Raw genomic sequence first — 23,916 nt, 5'->3', positions numbered from 1 at the left:
GACTGATGGGGCTCCACTGTTCAGATGAAATGTGTGGGCACAGCACCGCCGGGCAGCTCAGAGCTGCCGGTCACTTCTTTTTTTAGCATACTTACTGAAAAGGTTTGTCAGAGCCTTTATAATCCAAAACTTCCTTTTGTCCTGATCTCGTTTATGTATCCCAGCATGACCAAATGCCCAGTAACTGCCTCCCCTGTCCTGTTCATTTCCTTTTTTCATCCATACAGATGTTTGACATCCATAGAATTTGTCAGAAAAGTAGTCAAATCCACTCTCAAGGGAGCAAAGAGAAAATTGGCCAGTGCCATATTGTAAGGAGTCATACACAGACCATTCAATGATGGCTTTGTCTCTGACACTGAGATATGAACAGTAACTAAAGTGCAAAAATTAGTTATTGCATTATCTCCTTTACACAGAAAAAGAACAGAAAATATTTCTCCCCTATTGCAGGTAGGAACAGGAATGTTATAGTACTGAGAAAGCAGAATAATTTGTTTCTACATTACTATCTGGAAGATATTTCTCCTCTTCCTTCTTCAATGACAGCTTAAAACTATCTAAACACAAAAAAGTAACCCCAAAGTACTGCCTGGAAAATCCGATGTGAGGGACTGACTTTTCACCAGCCCTGCCTTTATGAAACTCCAGGGCAGGAGTTTGTTGTGCCTTTCTTGCTCTTCTTTTCTGCCCACTGCCAGCAATACTTAAATTCCCTCTGCGTATTGTTTTAAAGCAGCTGGGGTATGTAAACCATGTAAGTGTCAGCCTCAGAAAACACGGAAGCAGTGAAGGTGGCTAAATAACCAGAGACAGCCCATGTATTGGTACTTACTTTCTTTTACTTGGCTAGAAATGTGTGTCCCTAGCGATATGATCACTGGTCTGTTTTCTTTCTCTTGCACCCACTATGTTGTTTGTGCCTGTCTGTCTGTCTCTTGTCTAGCTCAGGAAGCGCTGCCAACTGCTGTGCCAAAACTAATCGTGTTACGTAGATCTTAAGAAGGGTCTGGCACCTTTTTAGGTGAACTGGCCTCTTCTAACTTGAGCTGTACCGCTGTGAATTACCAAGGATCGTAGCCTGCCCAGTGACTGTGATGTTGGCTGGCAGTAGGAGGGGAAGGAGGGGTAAGAGTTGGCTGTGGTATCTGTGGCTCGGGGAAGGGCAGGCCAGTCTTTTCCAGGGAAGGGCAGTTGGTTAGGTGGCCACAAGACACGAGTGTGTGCGGGAAGTTCAGTAGGTCAGATACCTCCATCTGAGAAAGAGCTGTGAAAACTGCTTAGGCTAAGTCTTCTGCCTCTTATTTCCTTGGGACTCTGTCCTGGAGTAAAATGCTATGTGATTCTGGACTAGCAATCATGATACTCTGTCTTCTTCAGCCCACTGGATGGGGAAGAGTATGATGGATGAACTGGGTGTTAAGTGCAGCCTGGAGGGTAGGCTGTGTGCTTTGGGTGTGCGTGGTTTTGCACTTTGTAAGGTGATGTCCCACACCTAACAAGCTGCTGTCAACTTTTTTTCGGAACAGTGGCTTCCTGGATGGTGAGGTGGGTTTTTTTTTCCCCATTTGGCCTCAGTTATAAAGCCTTCGAAAAAATCGGAAGTATTTTTGTATAGCTTCTTTCATGTTAACTTTATCTTCTCATCCCAGTGGACTAAGAAAAATGGGCTGTGCTCTTCTCACTGGAAGAGGTTTGGAACATAGATCTCTGCATTAGGATCACTGTTTCTGAAGAAGTACAGGACCCTCAGTGCTGTGTGGAGGAGTGGACCCAGGCGTTGCCAGAATTTTCATTGTGTTTATGCCACAAAACAGCTTGGGATTCATTTTTTCAGGTTGATTTGCTCCTCTCTTACATCCACAGCAGCCTGTCATCTCTTCTGCCATCAGGCTGGAAATACATGCAGGAAGCAAAGTTCTTGGAAGGCCAAAGTCTTAGGACAATGTGGGGATGTATAGGAAGAGGCAGTAAACAGTAATTTGTGAAGTGTTTTTCCTTTCTTAGTTTTGGGGATGAGTGTGTCATATGGTCCTTTTTTTTTTCCCCATGGGCTTTTAAAGAATTCATTCCTGCCTCTGTCTTCTTCCTCGCCTCTCCACCTGCCCCATCTTCCTTTTCTGTTTCTCCTCTCTCCCTCTCCAAAAGGGATAGCTAAGCCAAGGCATGCTGCTTGTGAAGAAAAACTGAAGTATTAGTAGGTGTGTGTGAAGTCTCAACCTCGTAGGATCTGTCTCTGGTTGACATAATTAAACCTTTGGCAGATGTTTTCCAGCTCAGCATTTGACTTCTGCATTCTTTGTGGTGGTTACTGGGTGATAAGGGCCTGATGTTTTGCAGTATGAGTTTGCACTCCCCAAGAACAGTGGGATGGAGAGCAGCTGCAATGAGGTCACGCTGCTGTGAGCTCCCATCCAGTACCCCTCATCTGTAAACCAAATAGTTTGAGTGAGGCTCCTGCCGTGCTGATTTTGACATTGTTGCTGGTGTCTGGCAGCAAGAGAGCTATATACCTGGTGTGGGGGTTACACAGCAGTGTAACTGTGGGCCTAATTCGCTGACAACTGACTGGATTTGTGGGCTAGGAATTATATACTAGTGGATACGGGTTTGTCTTCCTGCAGACATAGACTTGCTTATTCCTGACGTAACTGACATACGTGACTCAATGGGACGTTTCTTTGCAGCAAGCTGGTGACTGCCTCACTGTTGTGCTATGTGAATGCAAGAAATGGAGATTTTATTCTTCTACCACAGCTACAAGAGAGACTGAAGAGGGGAAAGATTAAAAACTACTGGGCACCATCCAGAGGACTTGCTACTAGGGAACTACATGGCCTTTTCCTTGCGTCCCACCCTCGTCCCTTTCCATATTTTGGTCCTGAAGTCTCTTTGTTCAGGTCACAGCAGGGACACAACACACCATACCTCACCTTTTCTCTGCCTTTTCTAGAGCTGACCACACTTTTCCTTGCCTCAGCAGATTCCCTGGGACCCTCAGTATCATCACATATCTAGGACTCTTCCTGCATACTTTGGGACTCCTCAGACACAACTCCCATTTGTCGCCTGTTTGAGACTGCACCATGACTATTGTGTGTGTCTCACATCTGTAGTCTCTTTCTCTCAGGACTGCTGCCATCTCTCATTCTTCTTCACCAAATACTTTTGTTGGTGCTCATTGCAGGATTCTCCCCATCCCTTTGGGCTGCTGCCTTTTTCCCTTCTGTTTTCCTTCCTTATAGCTCCAGCAGTCCATGCACATTTGGGTTTTGGTACATCCCTTACAACATCTGTTGCCTCTGAGGGGAGGATGATGTCCAGCGACCCGGGCAGCACTCCTTCTTCCTCCCTCTTCTTGGTGATTGAGCCTTGTGGGGGAGGGAGGGGTCTGAGGAGATGGTTGGGATTGAAGCAATACTGTCATTTTCTTGCTGCCTCTGCTGCCCAGCAGGGGAACTAAAACCATGTTTTTCTGTCTCAGCCACAGAGCAACAACAAAACCAGTATAGTAAGCACTGCAAAAGAAACACCCCCAGTGCAGACGTCCATGGTATCTTCCCCAACCGCTATTTTTTTTCCTGTTTGGTTTAATTTTGATTCTGTCCTCTCCCTTTCTCTCCTTCCCCCCCATCCCGAGTGCTGCTTGTGCTGCTCTGTTTCAGCTTGTGTTTTGGCTTTGTTCTGTCTGTGTCCCTGTGCTGCTGTGGGGCCTGATCACAGCCTCACAGGCTTTGGGGTGGGGGTGCTGAGCAGAGCTGTGGTTGGATGTGGGGATCGCAGCTTGCCTGGACTTCCCCTTGTGCCATCCCTGTATAGTTCTGTGTGTCCCGTTCAACTGTTCCTGCTGGCTTTGGGGAGGCTGGTTTGGAAGAAGAGAGTGGCAAGCTCCATCCATTCTCCAACACCCGGGAAATGGAGGATGGCCTTCAGGACACCACAGAAGAAAGGGCAGGCGAAGGGTTTTTAGAGGAATCCTTTGATGGCCCGTTTGGCCTGCTCAGTTGTGTGGTTGATCCTCTGCAGCTCGCTGACTTGCTGGGCTAGCATTTTCTCTTTGGGCTGTGTGCAGCAGGCTTCGTAGGGTGCCCTGTGCCTAGTACGTTTAATGGCACAGCTCGGTGTGGTCTGCCTCAGTACGCTTGGAAGATCGGGCAGCAGTGCAGTGGGTGACAGAGGCAGACGGGTGCGTGTGTATATCTGCACCGTCACAGTCCTTGGTGCCCTCGCTGAGCCCCCCTGCAAGAGTGACAGCAGTGGGAGGAGATGGTGCAGGATCCTGAAGTCTTGTCCTGGTAACGAAGGGATGAGTGCAGGAGCTAGTTAGCACCCATAGGCCTGGTAGCTGCTCTTTGTTGTGTGTCTCTGGAGAGTTGGATTTGGCATTTTTTGAGGGGTGGGAGGGTGGGGTTTGATGTTTTTGTCGTTTGTTGTAGGGCAAAGGGTTCTTGGGACACTTCATAATTTTCTGCTTTCCCTTCACTGGCTTTGTTCATTATAGTTTTGATACTGAGGGACCCTTTCTAAATTATTAATTATTATCATTATTATTGAAATTGGATCTCATTTTAGAGACTTTTATAAAAATGTGCCTTTTTTCACAGCCCAGTTCCCTTCACAGCTCCTCTCTGAGAGGCATTGAGGTGGTCTGGCTTATCTTCTTTTTATTATGGAAATTATGAATGTCCCTTTTTTTAGGGTAAAATACCTGGCAAACTTTCCAAAAAACTGGGAGACAAAGGCCCCAGCCCAGTATTATCCTTTCCTCCCCCTCTCCCTCTTCTGAAGCATTTTCCAGTGAGGATGCTGCTGGGGGGTCATTGCTTCATGAACAGCTGTAGAGGGTGCAGACCGGCTGCTCAGTTCCCATCTGGCGTTTGTGCCAGCCTGGTTCACTGGAGGCAAATTGGGAATTAGGGGCAATTGCAAGGAAGCTGGGGGCTTTGTCTCCTTGTGACTATAGCTGTTAGTGCAGCCTCTCTCTTCAGGAAACCTTCTGTGCAGGAAGTTTGTGCGCGCACGCAAGCACATGTGTGCTGTTTGGAGTTTGTGGTTTGATTTTTATTTTTTTTTTATGTCAGTCACCTTTTCTCCACTTGCTGGGGAGTGAAAAGAAATGAGAGAATGCTTTGGAACTGGAGTTTAATGATTCTTCCATCCTTTCCTAGGAGCCTCAAACAACTGTTGTCCATAATGCTACAGATGGCATAAAGGTAAGGGATGGGCATGTTGCCAGAGAAACCTCCTCTTCTCTCTTGTCGTTCTCGTCTTCATGTGTCTTACTTGGGTTTCTACCTTTCCGACGTCTGGTTTGTAGCATGCTCCTGAATACTGCTGGCAGTAGACTGGGAGGGTTGTGTTGTATGGCTGTGGATCTCTGGAAGAGGCTGAGTAGGGACAGCTGTTCAAATATTATCATCTCTTTCCTACTGCAGCGTGTAATCAACACTCTCTTTCTTATGTGGGGTGGAAGAGAAGATACAGGCACTTATGCACTCTTTTTTTTTCTTCTGGAAATGGAGACCTGTTCCTCTGAGAAAGCCTAGGAGCCCTTCTTTAGCTTCTTGTGGCTATTCTTCTTCCAAACAGAAGCAACTCCCATTTGATATCATTTGACAGAGTTTGGTAACTTCTGTCCTTGTAAAAGTTCTGGGTGGACGGCTTGAATGGCTTAAACACGCAAAAGCTGAGCAGAGATGCAGTTAAGTTTTGCTTAATATTTGGCCTGCTTCCATCCAAATCTTCCTTGTATCATCCTCTCCCTGCCATCCCTGCCAATGTTTTTGCGCTTTTCCCCATCTTCCTTCACAAACAAATCAAACTATTTACTCATGCTCCTGCCTGCTGATGCCTGGTAATGCTCTGTTCTGCCGTGCAGGGTTCCACAGAGAGCTGTAACACCACGACTGAAGATGAGGATCTGAAAGGTAGGTGGTTTGCCTGTAACTTCTAATACAGTTAAGTGCAGGCAGGGGATCCTGGAGATTCGATCATTGCCTTAAACTAGCTTCCCAGATTTCTGTGTCTGACTCGGTTCATAAATTCGCCATGACGCTATCATTCCTGTCACAGTGGGACCATGCGTTGGGGAGCCAGCTGACTTGGCCTCTGTGGTATATAAACACTGGTTGCCCTGAGCTAATTTGTTTTTGTCTCAGAGTTGGAATTCTTTTCTTGCAAATATCATAATCTGTTCATCTCCAGTCCATTTCTAGGCTTGGAAAATCCCTACCAGTCCCTTGAGGTTTGGAGTCTGGTTGTGTTTTGTGCTTCCCTGTAGGTTACAGGGAGTTGAAACCTCTCTGTTACTGCTCAGACTCCCTTCTCACCCCTTTCTGGGAATCTCTTTAGTGACATGTACACACTTCCCTCCTTTTTTTTTTTTTTTCCTCTTTGGGTCTATTTTTGTTTCTAAGATGAAGATCATTCTCAGCCTGTTGTCTGTGAATGGAAATGATTTTTCATGTCCTTGACTGAGATATCAGTAGAGGGAGAGGCTGAGAAGAGATTTCATGCCTTTCAGTGACCATATCATAAATATTCTGTGGTTGTAAAACTCTTTAGATGAAGGAGCTCCAAGTCCCATAGCTGCTCAAACAAGATGAGCAGATGTCCTTTTCCTGACCTCCCTAAAGAAGGACGAGCAGACATTTTCTTGAATGAGCAGGTTTGGGATGGGTGAATGCAGTTTGCATTCTGAGGCAAATGCGTTAATAGTTTGCATTTTGAGACAGAGGTATTCTCATTCTCCCTGTAGTCAATCTGAGTTACGTATCCAGGGAAAAATCAATGCTGACCCTGTGGTGTAGCAGCAATGTCACCTCTGTCAGCTGGGCTAGTTCCTGATGCTTTTCCTGTGACTTATCACAAGCTGCTGGCTCCTCTTCTGAGGAGTCAGAGGGAGCAGGAACACATGCCAGTGAGTGAATGAGCTCTGCAATACAGATTGTTTCAGATAAGACCTGACCTCATTACAGGACAGTATTCTAGCTCCCGCCTTTTTGCCAAAGACTAATCCGTGGTTTAAGAACCTAGCTTTGAGGGAAGGGAACTGCATGGTTTTGGTAGTGTGGTAATGAAATTGATTTATCTAATCTCTGCTGGATATCCGTCCAGAACAGATATTTTTCCAGAACCTTGTCTTCTTTGGCAGCTTTTGTTTAGGAGAGGTCCCAGACTTGAGCCAGTTGAGCCAACAGGTCCTGAAAGTCAGGAGTACGAATGCTGTGAGGAGAGGAAGGCTAGCACTGGAACAGAAGGTGGGGGGGAAGGAGGGCAGCTGGCCAGGGCTAAATCTATGAAGAATTGTATAGAGCTACATTGCTGCAGATCAAAACCGAGGGGGTTTTTTTTGGCAGAGGTTAGAAAATTTTGTTACGATTTTAATAGAAGGGAGCATTTGAATGGTGGTTGGGAAGGAAGGAGCTTGCACAGTAATTGTTTGTGCTATGGCCAGCTCTGGTAATTTGAGTGCTTCAGTTTTAAGTGTAGCAGTGTTTACCAGTGTTCCTTTTCAACTCCTGCCCCTCAATATTTGAAGCTAAGCAGGCATTCAAGCAAGACTAAATAGACCAAAAGGTTTGGGGGTGTTGGAGTTCTCGGCGTTCTGCATAGCCATGACTCTGGGAAAAGGAAAGTGCTTGTGCAATTCCTCTGCCACCTTCTTATTTTCAATAGACAACAGGTTACGGAGATCTGTTCTGCTGTGGTGTAGGAGACGTAGTCTTGATCCATCAGTGACAGCTGCCTCAGGGATACATTGCTTCCACTGTGGTGGGGCTAAAAGCAGCGCCCACCCGCCCCTGTGTCAGTCTAAATTGCACAGCAGGTCCATGTTGTAGAGCTGTCTACTTGGCTTTGCCCTGGAGGATACTGCTGCATGTTTTGTGCCCAGCATTGTGGTTTCTTTAATGTTCTCCTATTTCCTTTCTCTTTTTTTATTTACTGAACTTGCGTGTTTTGTTTTGTGTTTGTGTTTTAATTCCCTGCCATGCTAGCTCCCCCTCTCTCCACCGGGGACGGCAGCTCAGTGCTTGAAGGACGGAGGCACAGTGAGAGCAAAACACAGACTGAGTCCATGCAGTCCCAGCTTTCTCTCTGTTTCTCAGCCAGTAAGTCCAGGGGTGCAGTGCTTCATGGCATCTTTTTCCCACCCCTCCCTCCACCTTTCCCATTTCTCCTTCCCCAAGATTTTTCCTTTCCTCAACTTCCTTCCAGAACGTTGATTTTTCATTTCCAGTACTCCAGAATAAAAAGAAATCATCTCCCTTCCTGCAAAATACCCTCCTTTGCACACTGAAAATTTCCAAACCTTTCCTTCCCTTTTTGAAAAAAATCCAGAACCTCATCCTAGCTAACTTCATTCCCTTGCTTTCATCTGGGCGAGACGTGGAGCTCTCTGCAGAGACACTGCCTTTCGGGGTTTCCTCAGGCAAGTCACTGCATCTCTTAGTTTTCCTTGTGGTAAATGGGGTCAGTGGTGCAGGTCTGCTTACGGAGGCGATGCGCGAGGCTGAATTCAGTCTTGCTTGTCAAGAACTTCTGAACACCCCAGACGTGGATGGTGCTCAGGAAGTACAAAAGGAACGAAAAACAGTTTTTACAGACTGCTTCAAGGATGCTTTGGAAGGGAGGCTGTGGCTGCTGGAAGACCCCTCAGCATCTCCGAATCCACTGTCAGGTGCTCTGAGTGAAGATCCTTGGATAATGTTGACTCTGAGGGGCATTTCTCTGTTGTGAGCTTTACCTTGCATGTCTGTCTTGCTAGCTCAGGTAGCTGGTACCGTGGTTAGTCTGCTGGTTATGGTACCTCCTGCCTGATCTCTCCTGAATTGGCTGCCTCCGTAGAGGAGCCTGTGGCTGAAAAATTCTGAAAATGGATATGAAAAAAGCTAGTAGGTTGGAGAAAATCTAAGTGGGATTCCCAGCCTTTCCCCTACACAGACATACCATACTAGCTGCCTGACTATTTAAAGCTATAATGGAAGGATCCTTAATGTGAGTTGGGAACATCTGGAGTATTTGATTCTGTTCAGGTCAGTCTGGGAAGGAAGGAACAGGCATGCCCTCTCCTGCTCCTCCTGTCTTCCTTCCCTTGTTTCCTGCACGCAGCACCAGTATCTCGTACGATGCAGCAGTCAGAGCCTCTCTGTTACTTATTTTTGAAGTAGCTACTTATTTTTGAAGTAGCTCTAAGGATGTCAAACTGCTCGTTCGTGAGGTGCAATGGGAAAGGTGTTTTGCCTAGCCAGAACGGAAGGGAAATGATCTCTTCTGAAGTCCTTTTTGCTGTGAACTGTCCGTCACTGCTTTCTTATTAACTCCTTACTCTTGCTCATAGCAAGGTCCTGCTTGGTACGCTGAGGAGTGCCAAATCACTTCTCTGCCAAGTGGGGCAGCATTCTCCCACCCTGCTCCCATCCGAGTTGAGATTTGCAGTGATTTGGATGCCCTACTTTCTTTGCCTTTCGCTCGCATCTCGTACTTGCCCTCGTGCTGCTCTGTCACTACTCTGACCAGTGTTTTAGGTCACCCTCAAACTACCTCCAGCAGCATTAGTACAATTCCTACTGTGCTCTGAGGGGTCTTCTGCACCGGTACTAGGGTGGTCCCCTCTGAGCAGTGTCCAGCCCAGCTGATGTGTGACAGAGGCAGGAGAGCGGGTAGGGGTTGCTGGGATGCGGATATCTCTGTGTGCCGACCGGGGTTGGGGCTGTGTGTGTTTGTACCTCTTTGTTGGTTTTTATTTTGCTTTCTGGTTTTTGTTTGTTTATTATTTTAATGCTTACATTTGTTTTGCAGCTACACAGTCTTGTGAAGAGAAGCTTCTTGCCTGGGACAGCCCAGGGCAGACATTGGAGTTAGAGCGTGCTCGGTCGGAGCCTTTGCTAACTCCAGTAGTTCCCTTTGTACTTAACCGTGCACCGTGTAAGTTAGCAGCTGGGCAGCAGTAGTGGAGTAGTGCAACTAACGCTAGTTACCGTAGATGTAAAGCCCCCCCCCCCCCCTTCTTCTTTTCCCCCCTGTGCCCCTCACCCCCCGTCCTCCCGAGAAGGGACGGAGCCGCGCTCCGAGCTAACCGCTGCCGCGGGGCGCTGCGGCGGGAGGCACGGCCGCTGGCAGCCAGGCGCCGGCACGGCGGGGCCGCCGGCTCCCGGCGCCGCTCCCGGGCGCGCTCCCGCCGCGGGCGGCGCTGGCTGCAGGGAGCGGCGGCGGCCGCCAGGGGGCGCCGCGGTGCCGCCGCCCGGGCGGGAGGCGGGGGTTGCCGCAAGGCCGGCCCCGCGGCGGCGGGAGGGGAGCCCGGCTGTGAACTCTGCCCCGGTGTTCAGAGTGAACCCCGCGAAAAGTGCTGCCGTGGCCGCTGCCGCGCCCGCGGTGTGCCCATCTGCTGCCTCCTGTTGGCGGTACTGCTTGCGGCAGTGCTGGCAGGCTGCTGTAGCGGGGCTGCCTCTTAGGTTACTCAAGAAGGGCAGTAGAATAGCCGTGAGTCTCGCTCTTACAGCTGTGCTGGTGCATGCTTGCCTCCCTTTTGTGCCCCTCTGCAGCGTAAGTTAGGAGGCCCCCATCAGGAGTGGCAGGTGCGAATGCCTTCCCCCGTGGCATCCCGAGGCTCTCTGTCCTTCGGAAAAAATGGATCGCCTCCTGTGTGCTGGTTGTAGCTTGGGACATGTAGTAAAAGCCAGAAGACAAGCACAGTCTGATGGAATGGACTGGTGTTGAAGGAGGGTCGATGCTGCTGCATAGTGACACTTGGGAAGGGGGTGCAAATCTCCTTGGGATAAGTCAGCACGTGGTGGCTGTGGTCTGCAGACTTCCTCAGTCGTCCCAAATAGAGCCTTTCCCATGGACTCCATCTTCCGGACATTGCACACATTTGCGTGTGCTCTGCGTGGGAAGGAGGTCCAACAAGTAGCCCTGCTTCACACAGAAGCAATTCCAGATGACTTGCTTGTAAAGACATTTGTCACAATAGACATAGCCCACTGTGTCATTTTGATCCATTCCCTGTATACATCTTTTGACATGTGGAAATGTACACAGCCTGAGTGGCAAAACCAGCTCCCTTACTATCATGAGCCAGTTGTCCCCTATCTGAGATGTTTCTTTGGCTGGCTGGGCAGTATAATTCTCTTAATTGATTTCCAGAGTGGGTGCAGACATCTTTCATAGCCAGTGAGCTTAGCATCTTGTTGCTCTTCAGCTGTGCTTATCAATGGTGGGAGGAGATGCACGTGTGGGTGAAAGTTTACAGGGGAGGGCAGTTCAGACTAGCATCTTCTGGCATTTAGAGTGGAATTCAGCTTCCCTAACTTGGACATCTAAAGATGATAGGTTGGATTTAAACACCATCCCCCTAATGATATTCATCTGAGATGCCTCAGGTGAGACTTCCAGAAGTGCCTACTTCCTTCAGGGCCTAAAGGAGGAACAGTCAGGTGACTGGTTCCATTTCAGACACCTACATTTTAGATGCCTAAGGGCAGATAAATTCCACTTCTGGTGGTAGGAATTGTACATTATTTGGTAATATTGAAGATAATGCTAGAGCTCCTCCTAAATGCTTGTAGAATGTGCAGAATATTCTACCTACAGGGAAAGTGTGGGAAAGGCTGAAGAGATGTGAGGGTGTGCATACTGGCTCAGGCATATATATGGTGCGGATATAGTCGTAGAACTAGAATTGTGTTATTTAACAGAGCCAACCCAAACTTTGCGAGTGTTAAGGACTGTTGAGATCAGCATGGGTGATAGAACACCTCAGAGGGGATGGGGCCTGAGCAATCGGGCCTGTGGGAAACCAAGAGAAGAGAGTACAGAGGTGCTGGCTAGAGAGGGAGCAAATAACAGTAGACAGCTAGCCCGTGTCTTCATTCATCTTGAAGTCCAGTGAGCTGGGTTGGGTTAAGGGCAATGCTGTTAAGAGTGCTGAAAAGAATTGTGCCGTAGGGATTGGCAGAAGCTAATTGCCTGAGGAACGGAGTGCGCGCTAGTATATAGTTAGGACCTGTTCATCCAACCCATCCATCCTGCTGCGGTTGTCTTTCTAGCTTGTGGAAGTCATCCCTACATGTCCCAGTTGCTTGTGTGCAGCATTTGTAATAGCTGAGGTATTGGTGATGGTGATAGGCAAGTTGTTGGGAGACTTTTTCCAATTGGCTTGATCTGCGTGGTGGCCATTTGTATATGACTGCTGTGGTGAAGGGTTTCCACATCTTAAGCTGCCAGGTGCTTCACATTGGCAGGTTTACTGACATTCATTGGTCAGACTCCCCAGAAGCACCTCAGGCTGTCATTCAGGAGACACCTCTGGTGCCTTAGACCTTTCTAGAAGAAAAAAAATTGAATATGACATCTTTATTTCCTTTCTCCCTGCATTATGGGATCACCATTCCCCTTTCATACCACTGCCCCCCTACTCTCATGTGGATGGCTGTCATTACTGCATATCTCCAGAATGCAGGGAGCAGCGTCCTATAAGATCTAGATTAACGGTGCTCCTCAAATTGCTTGTAGGAAGCACCCACTAGCCCCATATTCCCATTGAAGGCTTATGCACAGTTAAATTGCTCTTTCTTCTTGTTCACAGTGCGTAAGCAAGAGATCATTAAGATAACAGAGCAGCTGATAGAAGCCATCAACAATGGAGACTTTGAGGCTTATACGTAAGTACAGATGTCTTCTGACAAGTTGTTTATCAGTTTGTGTGCAAGTGATGTTCTGGCTCCTGGGTATGAGGAGTTGTCATGCAGTCAGGGATGGTAAAAAGTTTTATGCTTTTTAGCCTCCATCAATTAGGAGTAGGGATATGGTAGAGCTCTCTAAATGAACATCAGGTAGAAGCCAACTATCAAACAGCAACAGGAGCGACAAAAGAAAATGTCCTGGCTTTGTAAGAAAAGTAGGGGGGAGGGCAGTGAGATGGGCAGAAAGAGAATAAAAGGAAAGCCAGAAACCTAGAGGCTTGTTTTATGTGAAATGCCAACTAGCACCAACTCCATGTTGTTACAGTAGGACTGAGTACTCCAGAAACTTACTCGTTGGAGTAGGGAAATAGTTAGGTGTACACAGGGTGTGAGTCAAATGCCATACCAGTGCTTCATTGTGTAAATAGCCCTTGGGCTCAAATGCAGCCTCAAATGTAAGCCTGTTGTGCTTCTCTTTGCAGAAAAATCTGTGATCCTGGCTTGACCTCATTTGAACCTGAAGCACTGGGGAACCTGGTTGAAGGAATGGATTTCCATAAGTTTTACTTTGAGAACTGTGAGTGGGTAGATTTGGTAACACCAACAGCTTTCTCTCTAACCTTTCTTTATGCCTCATTTTGGAGGGAAAATTGCCCTTGTTTTTACTGGCTATCAGAACCAGCAAGAACTTGATTGTGCATGGGTTATGATGCATTCGTAAGAGCCAGCACACTTTCTCTCAAAAGCCTTTTTCAGCAACAATTTCAATTCTAACCCCCAGATCCCTTCACCTAGGCATACAAATGGTACAAATATTTGTAAGCATGGACTACAGGATCTTTAAAGGTTTGAGACACTGGATTTCCTACTGATATGGAAATGGAAAAAATGAGCATATTCTGATGGAAACAACATGTATGTTTGGGGTAGACATACTGAATGGTCAGACATAAAGATAGTCATACACAAATCAGTCATGCCTTCACTTTTAGTTTTCCCTGGGTGGTTTTAGATCTCTAACACCTAATGAACCCATTATGTGGATACAAGGGTCACCTTGTCGACCTGGGGCAGGAAAAAGAGTTCGGAGAAATGCTATCATTTATACTAGTGGATTTGCCTCCCTTCCTGGATGTCTCCACAGGATGAGATAATTAAAATTTAAATCCTGAGCTGTTCAATATGTTTTATTTTGGGAGTTAGGTCAAGGTCCTTAGTATAGGCAATTCCTAGTACTCTAAGTATGCAGAGACTTTGTCTGTCTCAAGAGCCTGTTCTGGAGTGATTTTTACACTTCTTTGAGGCTTGTTCATATTTAATGCAGGCCTAGCTTAAAGATCTTCTGGTTGTTGACTCCTTTGCAACAATATCCTGTAATTAAAAGATCTTTTCCTATAACTGAAGAAACAGCAGCACTGACGTTGAAAAAGAGGAGAGTATGCTTTGCAGAAGAAGTGGGAGCAAAGGGGCCAGGGGATTCTAGGCAATAAGAAGTGCGCAGTTCCTAAGGAGAACAACAGGTGGTAGGGGAAAGAATTGCTTGGATTTTGCCTGGAAAATTGCAGGAGCAGTTTTTATTGTATCCCAGAATCCAGTGGAAGGTGAGTAGAATGCAAAAGAGGTTGGTGGATGCGGGGGCTGTTCCTTCTTAGTAGTAAAATTAAGCTGATGGTTTTGCATATTCTGCCAGTATTGTCGAAGAACAGCAAGCCAATACACACCACCATCCTGAACCCCCACGTCCATGTCATTGGTGAAGATGCTGCCTGCATTGCATACATCCGCCTGACGCAGTACATCGATGGCCAAGGCCGGCCCCGCACCACGCAGTCTGAAGAGACCCGTGTCTGGCACCGCCGAGATGGCAAGTGGCTGAATGTCCACTACCACTGCTCTGGAGCTCCTGCAGCACCTCTCCAGTGAAAATCAAATACGGGTATGGACTATTAGGGCAGGAGTATATCATACACACAGCTAAGGCTGCTGTATGTGGGAATTCAGTATTCAAGGCTGTTTAGCTGGCTGTGAGAGAATCATTTTTAGTTATCCGTAGGCTAAAAACTTCTGCTGATCAGTTGGTGTTCCTTTCGCTAAGTCCTGCCCCCTGGACTCAGCAGGATTATCTGCCACTCCTGACAAACTGGACTCATGTGCCAGACGATTGTTCCTGAGCATAGCTGCTCTTGTAGCAGCAGTGCTTCCTCCCAGGTACTTAGCTCTGTGCTCAGAGTGCTAATCCAGAGCAGAGAGGAAGAGTATCTCACGCTGTGTGCACGTTTGCTGTTTCCCAGCTGTCAGGGATCTACCTTTACATGCTGGTGATTTCAGAGAACATTTTGATGAGAATGTCATATTCTAGAGAGGACATTGTAAAATCTATACAGAACAATTTCTATGCTGTAAGGGTAAAGATTTATTCATATAAATTTTACTACCGATTTTCTGATTAGCAGAAGCTATTTAGTGTACAATGTTGAGAAAACTCAGAGGAAAAAAAATCTAAACAAATGATAATATCAGAGGATTTAAAATATCCCCCAATTAGCTTGCCACACTTCAGCGTTGGAGGAAACTTTGATTGTAAAATATGGCATGAAGAAATGATTGTTGCTTGCTTCTGAAGGACAGCAGATCCATTTACTTCTGCAGCATTTAAGCATTCTTTTTTTATTGCCTTACTGGTTTCTTTTAGTTTAGATGTACAAAGTCTTTCTGCCTCCTTTCATTTTATGCTGAAGTATATGTCACATACATTTTAAAGATCTAAGTTTCCTAATCTTAGGACTTTTTTACTAAAGACTTTCTATTTAAGAGCAAATACAAAAAACATCTACACCTGGGAGACAAGCTTTTTTTGATGTGGTCATTTGAGGATGAACCACTCAAGTATAGTTACTACTTGAGTGCTAGTCTTGTGTACTACTTGGGACTAAGCCAAGAGCAGTTTTTATTCTTAGTTGCTGTGAGGGATTCAACCCTACTGAAGGCAATGGAAAGGAATGTGAACTATTGCAAGCAAACTGCAGAGGTCACAGATGGAATTTGAAAAGCAAAAGCCAGTTGGGGGCACCAGAAGCAGTGAATCTGGACAATCAGCTGAATTTTGAGGGAGTAAGGCAGTGAGAAGGATAAAGCCTTTGCAGGGAAACAAAAAATAACTTATTTGCATCAGTTTCCATCACAGAGATGTTGAGGGAGACTTGTGTCCTGCATTTAGTGCAAAAAAGATGCAGAAGAAATTATTAAATTAAAGATCGGTATGGCTCAGTGGCTATGCCTAGGAGTTCTGAGGAAGCTTAGGAATGGAGAGTCTTAGCTGCTACAGAAGAGGTATGTTTCCTTGACTTGGCTGCTGAAATGTTGCACCTCTTCCAAAAGTATGTGCTGGAGGGTTTCTGAAAACTGTAGAGCAGAAGCCATTTCCAAACCACAAAATGCTGGTTAAAACAATATTTTAAAAAACCTATAAACTAAATTGAAGTTGAAATATTTGCATGCATTTCTGGGTTCTGAAGGAGGTGTAATCACGTGCAATTACGAGTGGGGTCAGTGTGGGCAGCCCCCATCTGAACACATTGAATCACTTTGGAGCAGCATTGGCACATGTGCAGTGAAGGGTAAGGATGAAGAAGGAATGAGGTGAATAAGAATGCTTAAATAGAAATTAGTGGTTTGTTCTCACCTGGAAGGCAGAGTTTAGTTTTTGGTAAGTCATCTGAAAAGGAAACTGCAGCCGTAAAGGAAGTTTGAGATTAGTCAGAGGGCTTCAGCGTAAGGAGAGAGTAGGAACCGATAAGGGAGAAAATGAATGAGAGACTTTGCGACAAAGATTTGCAGACTAAGAAATGGTAAAAAGATGATGTTGGATACACTTTCATGGCAGGACAATGCTAAACAAACATGAAAAAAACCAAAACTTAAAACTGATCAAAATAAATCCAGTAATTTGATACAAGAAGATTAACCAGGAGGAGCCTTTGCTAAAAGCAGTCACTAGGGCTACAACTTTGCAAAACTTCAAAAAACCTCATACCTTTGTTTAAATATTAAGACCATTCAGAGACAAAGTTACTGAAGACTTCTTAAAAACAAAAACAAAAACAACAACAAACTTTCAGTTCAAGGCAAAAGCCTTGGGAATGGGAAGTGAGGCAGAAACTGTTCCTTAGGACCAGAGCCTTTGATCACCCCTTGGGAAACTTCTTCAACTTCTGGGATGTGTCACCATTAGATAGTGGGCCCAGGTCTGCTCCAATCAAGCAAGTAATTCATTTTAGCAAGTAGTTCATTTTCATTTCCAGTCACCTGGAAGGGAAAGTGTGTGCCTCTCATCTTCAGGGTTCTCCTCACAAGTCCCGGTCTGTGTTGTGTTAGGAAGGGTTTCTGCCTGCACCAAATAATTAGCCTGTAGAAAACGTGTTTTATTAATTGTGTACAGCTAATGTTTGGCTTTATTTCCTTCCATCTTCCATCCTGTTCTCCCCTCTCCTTTCTGGGTGGACACTACCTCTTCCTGACTGCAGCAACTTGTGGAGATACTCAGCTGGAGGGCAATATCTTCTTAGCAAGCAGCTCTGGAGTGCCTGAGTGACAGCAACGGTCATGTCTGTTTTGACGTTAAAAAAAAATAAATACAAATTACAAACAGGCAGCAGCCAAATGCACGAAACCCTGCATGCATCTGATGCTCCGGGCGCTGCCTTTCTGTTGTTTTCCATGGATCCATCGTGTCTGTTTCTGCTGTACGAAGGTGTTTTTAAATCTAAAAAAAAAAAAAAAAAAAAAAGACATGTTGTTTGTATAAAATAATAAAAACCAGGAGTAATGCTAAATAAATGACAGATTATCCAACATGCCCCCTCCCCCAGGGCTATGAAAATGGCAGCAGCTGGAACATCTTTCAGAAATGAAGTGAGGGGGAAAGCAAAAGTGAAGGAGAGGGAAAGAGAGAGGGAGAGCAAAAAAGGAGGCGGCTTGAGCAGCGGATGACTGAACTGTGCTCCGCAAAGCCATGGTGGAAGCTAACATGGCATTCAGGCTGTGCTGCGACTTCTGTCGGTGAGAGGTGGCGAGGAGACCCCAGAGGAGCCAGTGTGAAGACTGGGGTCCAAGAGAGAGGAGGCGCTTCTCTTCCTGTTGTCTGGCAGACTGACTTCAGCCTGAGTTTCTTCTTCGATTTCTGCACAGCAAGAACGCTATGGAAAGCTGGTTGCTCAGCTGCTGGATCCCAAAACAGACTTTTTTTTTTAAAAAAAAAAAAAATCCAAACAAAATGGGATGTTGATTTAAAACTAAAGGTGGAAGTAGGGATTAAAAAAATGGGTTTGGGTGAATATAACTTAAATAGAAGCCTGCTCTTCAGAGATACTGGGTTTAGAAACAGCCACTACCTGGCCAAACATGGAGGTTTGAAGCCAGATTATTTAATTTAACAAAACGAAACAAAAAAAGCATTGCATTAAGAGCAGAGATTTTAGAGGAAGAGGGTACATGTATGGGATTTTCTATTTTTTTTTTTTCCTTTCTAGTAGCATAGTTGGGATCCACAGTGCTGCAGAACACGTGTTCCTTAGGAAGCAGACAAAAAACTTAGTGTTATGTTCTTCATGAAGACTTGCACATACACTCCTATATGAGGCATAAATAGCGTGTGTTTTTTATACTGAAATATATGCACCCATAGAATTAAAGGGGTTACCTGGCCTCCTGTTTGATTTGTTTGGTCTCCGATTAAAATAGCAGTGGGAGCCAGCAGCCCCAGCCAGGTGCTTCTCCCCACCACTAACCCATCTGATGTTTCTAAGTGTCATGTTTCCTAGTGTTTATTTGGGTAATTTTTCTATTTTTTACAGTGATGTTGTAACACAGAAAACTATCAGATCAGAACCTCAAAAGCCGTAGCTGAAGGACTCCAGACCACCTCCCTGTGTTGCCTCTGGGTGTTAAGAGGATACCTCATGAAGCAGAGGGGAAAGGGAATTAGCACATGTGATCTGATGTTTGTCCTTTGGGCCAATTCATCTTCCTTTCTTTTCTTTGCTGCAAAAGGAGTCCATTTCTTTTATTCATTGGGTGGGGAACGTGGAAGTGTTTTGTTGACCTTACCAAGGAGGGAGCCTAGCCCCAAGAAGAAAATGGCCTTTCTGGTGGACCCGACAGGATTTGTCTTGACCAAGGGAAGGCATCACTTGCAGAAGTTGGGATGGGCTTTTACCTGAATTTCTGTCTACCCTTAATTATTTTTTGGATCTTTCAAGGGAGTTAAAGTGATTGCATTGCCAGCATACTAAGTGTGAGGCAACCTTTTTACAGACTATGGAAGAGAAGAAAAACAATTTAGAATTTTAATCCTTATTTAACAGAATGCAGAAAATAAAAGCTGTTGCACAAAATGGAGCTGTTGCTTCGCAACAGATAGCTCTCTGCACCCTTTGTTAGAGGGGTGCTATCCCACACCAGGATTAGATCAGCTAACCCCTGATGAAGGAAGAGACTATCCGCACTTCCCAGGTTTGTCTGAGCAAAACCCTTTTCTTCCTCCCTCCACCACACCAGGGAGGAGTATGGGAATTGAACCCATGGGAGGCAAACACTAGATTTTATTATTTCAAAACATTTTTAAGACAGCACTAAGCCAGTGAGTGAAGTGGAAAAGTGAAAAGCCTTGATATTTTATTCAGATTTTTTTTTAAGCCACAAAGAGAGAGCAAACAGGAGATTACAATTATGCCATTTAAAAAAGATAAATACAAAACATTATGCATGCCTTCTTTAGGTCTGATCTTCCTTGTCTCTTTACCTGATGATTATTAATAATTAAAAAGAAAACCCTCTGTATTAAGTATCTGCATCTTTCAGAGAAAATTTAAAAAGAACAGAACTGTTGGGTTTTTTGGTTTTGCACAGTCTTGGAGACAAACTCTCTTTTGGGTTTTTTTTGTTTGTTTTGTTTCCTTTTAAGTTAATGAGAACCTTAGCTTGGTATGGCCATTATCAAACACAGCTGTACACCTTTAGCATTCTTAATGTTCTCTTATGGGGCTAATATAAGCATCTATATAATATATATTATAAATATCACATTTTAAACAGGAAATGGAAGGCATTTGATGCAGAATTTTTGCATGATATAGAAATAATTAAAGTTAGCTAGTGTTTGTTTGTTTGGTCTGAATGTTGGTAGAACCTTCATAGCTTTGTTACAATGAAACCTTGAACTGAAGATATTTAATAAAATAACATTTAAACAGTGCAAAGTTTTGAGTGTCACATTTTTCTCTTAAACCATGGGATAATGTGGAATTGCCACTTCTGGGGTAAGAATCAATCCGCAAAGCTTTTTGTTGTGTCAGTAAATCATGTGATTTAAAAATGTCACGTTTAAAAAAGGAAAAAAGGTAAGTGGTACCATACCTAAACCGAAAAAATACTAGCGTTAATCAAAACAAAGAGACAACAGAACCTGTTAAAATGAACTTTATAGCATTTCCCTGACAGACCGTGGGATAAATAGGGAAATGTTGCTTCTGTTCCTGATAGCCTAACTCTTGGCAAGCCTATGCTGTTACTTCCTTTCTTGGTCTTTGTTTTCCTCACCAATATTTCAGGCTCTTTGTGGGAGAAGCCGTCTTGCCATTGGGTTTGCCTGATGTAAACATGCTGAGCTCAAGTTGGGTGGCAGCTCTTTGTGAGCTAGCGTATCTTGCGTCCTAGATGGGATGCTCCTGCGGAGGCACAGAGCAACCACTCACCTGTACAAATCTGCCTGGTTTAGCAGCGTGAGCATGATTTCCTAACAGAAGTTAGTTGGATTTAGCCTGTTTTGTTTCTATACTGCCTCTTGTTATTAGCATTCAATTTATGGTCCCTTGGGTAGGCTTTGTTCCACTCAGGCCTTTGCTGCTTTGGCATTTTTCTTTTATTTCCCACCTTGTACTGTTCACGCTGCTCTCCTAAGGGCAGGCGCGCTGAGCGGCGAGCCCGCAGTGTGCTGCTCTTGCCGTCTGCCGAGACCCCTTCCCAGCTGGGCTGGGGAGCGGGAGTCGGTGGGACAGAGATGCTTGCGTGCTTTTCTGCGTCTCCCGCTCCCAGTGGCCTTGCGGCAGCGGAGCGGGTGCTGGGTCTGGCACGGTTACTGCTGTGGTTGCACTGGGGATAGGCGTCTTGTTTTGGTGCTGGCTGCAGCTAAGCCTGAGGGGCTAGCTAGCGTTTGTGCCCCCGGTTTGGCAGGCTTGGCTGGCCTTCCCCTCCCCGCGCCTCTTCTCAGGTGCATCTGGGAAGCACTACAGATGGGAGGGGGTGGCTTTGCCTTATCAGCGAAAGAGAGTTCAGTGTGCTTAATCCCCTTTAACTGCAGCAATTACCTAGTAAATAGGTGTCAGTTGCTGCTGCTTAAAGAGATGATTGCTTTTGCTGCCTGATGAAACAGGAGGAAAATTGTCCTTAGTGTTTAAAGGGAGTAGGTAAGAGTTTTACAGCCCGCTTCACTGGGGCTGCTGACAATCTGTTTGTGGCCAGGAGAGATAGCTCCTGCTATTACAATAGCAAAGAGAGGTTCTGCTATCATTTCTGACATCCAAGGCAGCATCTCTCATCAGGTAAGGTCTCTCCTGAAGCAGTTAATCATATCTTAATGATCCTTGAAGAAATGTTGCAGTATGATCCAATGTGCACTGGGAAGATACCCATAAAGTCAGTCATGATTTCCCATGTTCCTAGTAGCTCTTTTAACCAGGGCAAGAGTCATTTAAATGCTTACTGAAAGCACAATAGTCACACTAATGCTTATGTCAAGAATATTTATGTAGCATATATATGGGGCTTTTCAGAGGGTTCCTGTGTATGTGTGTGATTTAACTACATTTTAAAGAGGTGATGGTGTTCCATTTAAGCTGTACTGTATGTGTTTTTACCACTTGCAAGTGCTCCATTACTCAGTCTTGGGCAGGGGCACTGAAAAAAATGTACCAATGGGATAGAATCTGCTCCAGAAAGGGTTCCTGTCTTATGTTTTCTTATGTATTAGCTGACAGCAGGGATTGGGAATGGTACTTATCTGCAGTGTGATAGCTCCAGTATTGAGCTATCAAGCAGAGATATTGTCAGAAACTCACGTTCTAGTATGCCATGTCTGGTTAAAATCTGCTCATCGTATTGGATGGCATTTTGACATCTTCCTATGTAAAAGAAGTGTCTGAGCATGGTTTTCTAAGTTCCCTCCCTCCAATATATGCACATGCGTGCTTATAAACATAGGTTGATTACTCTGTAGGAGACCTATGATTGATGGTAGCTTTTATTTGTGCCCAAATCAGATTTCCCTTTAAACTAGGATTGGTCCGCTCTCGCTGGGCTAGAGGCACAAAGTCTGGTAGGATGCTTTTATGCCATAGTATGTATGAGAGGTGGGGAGAAGCATGAGCAGAATTAGACTTCTTTCCATTTTATTACGAAAACTGTTACCTTTTACTTATGTGTAACTGATAACGTAGACAAATGGACAGAGCGCTTGGCTAGCAATCAGGCGATTTGCGATCTGTTTCTGGTTTTGCTGGAGTGACTGCAGACAAGCTACTTGTGTGCTCTGTGCTTCAGCTTTCCCATTTGTCCATGCAGATAATGAGACTGACCCCTGTAGAAACTGCTGGAAGAGACTGATGAACAGTGACGCAGAGCAGCTGGGTGGTATTGCTGCTACACATCGCAGATGGCATTCTTTTTTCCCTGAGAACTTGAAAGGTTTGGGACTGTAGACTAATGCACCTGGAATGCTTGTTTATTTGGGTTTGGTATAAATTTATTTTAGAGCTGGGAAAGGTGGTCCTCGGGGGCACTTAAAGTGGCTTAGAGTGGAGGGCTGTGAATTTTTTCCTTGAGATCCTTAGTGCCTGAGAACTCCTCACCTGCAGGAATGCCTGCCCTGCCTGCCTGCCAGTAAGGAATAGGAATTTACTGGTCGGTGTGTAGGATTATGAAGAATTTTAAGCAAGCAATTTCTTCTATACTTAAGAAGTATTAGAAAACAAAAATGCATATGCTCGTGGTTTTTAAGACAACTTGGCCACAGTGAAAGGATGCAAATAACTAAGTCAATAAAATCTCAGTCTGAAAATTCCTTATGCTGCAGTGGGGTCCTCTAAAGCACAGGTGGATGGGGGGAGAGGGAAAGGTTGTTGTCACTAATCTGCGACAATTTTACATAATTTTACCATAATTATTTATGAATGGATGGGCAGGATGACACTTATTCACAGAAAACCTTTTTGTTAATGCATCCTACAACTGCATATTGGCAGAGTTGGGTTTTGGCCAGTACTTGTTGGGATGAAATACTGTTTTATCATGATTTATTTCTCCTTCATGTTTCTGTGGAAAAGTGTAGTGTTCATACCAACAGAGGATAGCCTGCAAAAATGGCATCAGGGCTGTGCTTCAGAGGCCTTGGTTACATGGGGACATCCTATAGGTTATATCAGTAGTTATAGCAGTGCTACTGCTGTATGGTTGTTCCTGTTCCAGAAAGCAATTGTTTGTTTGTTTGTTACTACGTGTTTAGAAGTTCAAACTAAACTAAGAAAAGTACTTATACAAGAAGGACATGTTCTACTCGTGTGTCGTTTGAAATTCATTGCTTTGGATTTATATTTTTCTTGTATAAAAAAGGCTCAAACTTTGAGATAATTGTCTTAATTTTTTTTAAGAATTGTAAACAGATTTCAGCTTTGTTCATTCCAAAATAGTATTAATGCTGAAATTATTTTAAATATCATGAGTCAGCAAGTTTGAACACCTTCTAATCTGTTACAATAGCAGTAAAAATATTCCGCACCTATTAGAAATACTTCATTGAGCTTCCACATAAACAGTAACACATTTAATCTTTTATACAGCATTATACTTTGACCTTCCCTTTTGAAAGAAACAGGCTTCCTGACCCATTAAAACTTCAATAGAAGTGGGCAAATATTAATTGTAACTCATTTTTTTACTGAATATCCAGGGAAGGATTGTTTGTTTATGTAACCTTAAGAAGGAGAAGTTGTTGCTTCAGAGAAATGCAATGTTAGCAGGGATAGCATGTGCTGAGTGAGATAGGCACAGAGCAATATGATAGCCTGGCAGATGGAAGGGGAGTAATAAAGCCGAGCACTCGGAACGGTTTGGAGTGTGAGGAGGCTGGTGTGGGGAAGAGAGCAGAAACGCAAGATGGATTTAAAGGTGTCTTGCAAGTAAG

The 23,916-nt window shown here is 44.9% G+C and overlaps 1 protein-coding gene across 6 annotated transcripts in view; it reads left to right on the top strand.

Moving 5' to 3' along the window:
* CAMK2G (calcium/calmodulin dependent protein kinase II gamma) overlaps window positions 1-19,933 on the top strand; it is a 125,896-nt gene extending 105,963 nt beyond the window's left edge. For 3 of the 6 annotated variants that reach the window (XM_075505119.1, XM_075505118.1, XM_075505123.1), the window contains 8 exons: window positions 3,485-3,553; window positions 5,169-5,213; window positions 5,879-5,927; window positions 7,998-8,111; window positions 12,587-12,662; window positions 13,166-13,260; window positions 14,374-14,619; window positions 17,207-19,933. In XM_075505119.1, the coding sequence (XP_075361234.1) occupies window positions 3,485-3,553; window positions 5,169-5,213; window positions 5,879-5,927; window positions 7,998-8,111; window positions 12,587-12,662; window positions 13,166-13,260; window positions 14,374-14,606 (681 nt within the window). In that variant the 3' untranslated portion in view covers window positions 14,607-14,619; window positions 17,207-19,933. The remainder of the gene's footprint in view (window positions 1-3,484; window positions 3,554-5,168; window positions 5,214-5,878; window positions 5,928-7,997; window positions 8,112-12,586; window positions 12,663-13,165; window positions 13,261-14,373; window positions 14,620-17,206) is intronic. The other 3 variants (XM_075505120.1, XM_075505121.1, XM_075505122.1) reach the window with 3 other exon arrangements.
* The last annotated feature ends 3,983 nt before the right edge of the window (window positions 19,934-23,916 follow it).

This window comes from Mycteria americana, chromosome 6 (assembly GCF_035582795.1).
Source record: "Mycteria americana isolate JAX WOST 10 ecotype Jacksonville Zoo and Gardens chromosome 6, USCA_MyAme_1.0, whole genome shotgun sequence".
Classification (NCBI taxonomy): domain Eukaryota; kingdom Metazoa; phylum Chordata; class Aves; order Ciconiiformes; family Ciconiidae; genus Mycteria; species Mycteria americana.
The sequence above is the reverse complement of the archived record's forward strand: the minus strand, read 5'-3'. Positions and strand labels throughout refer to the sequence as shown.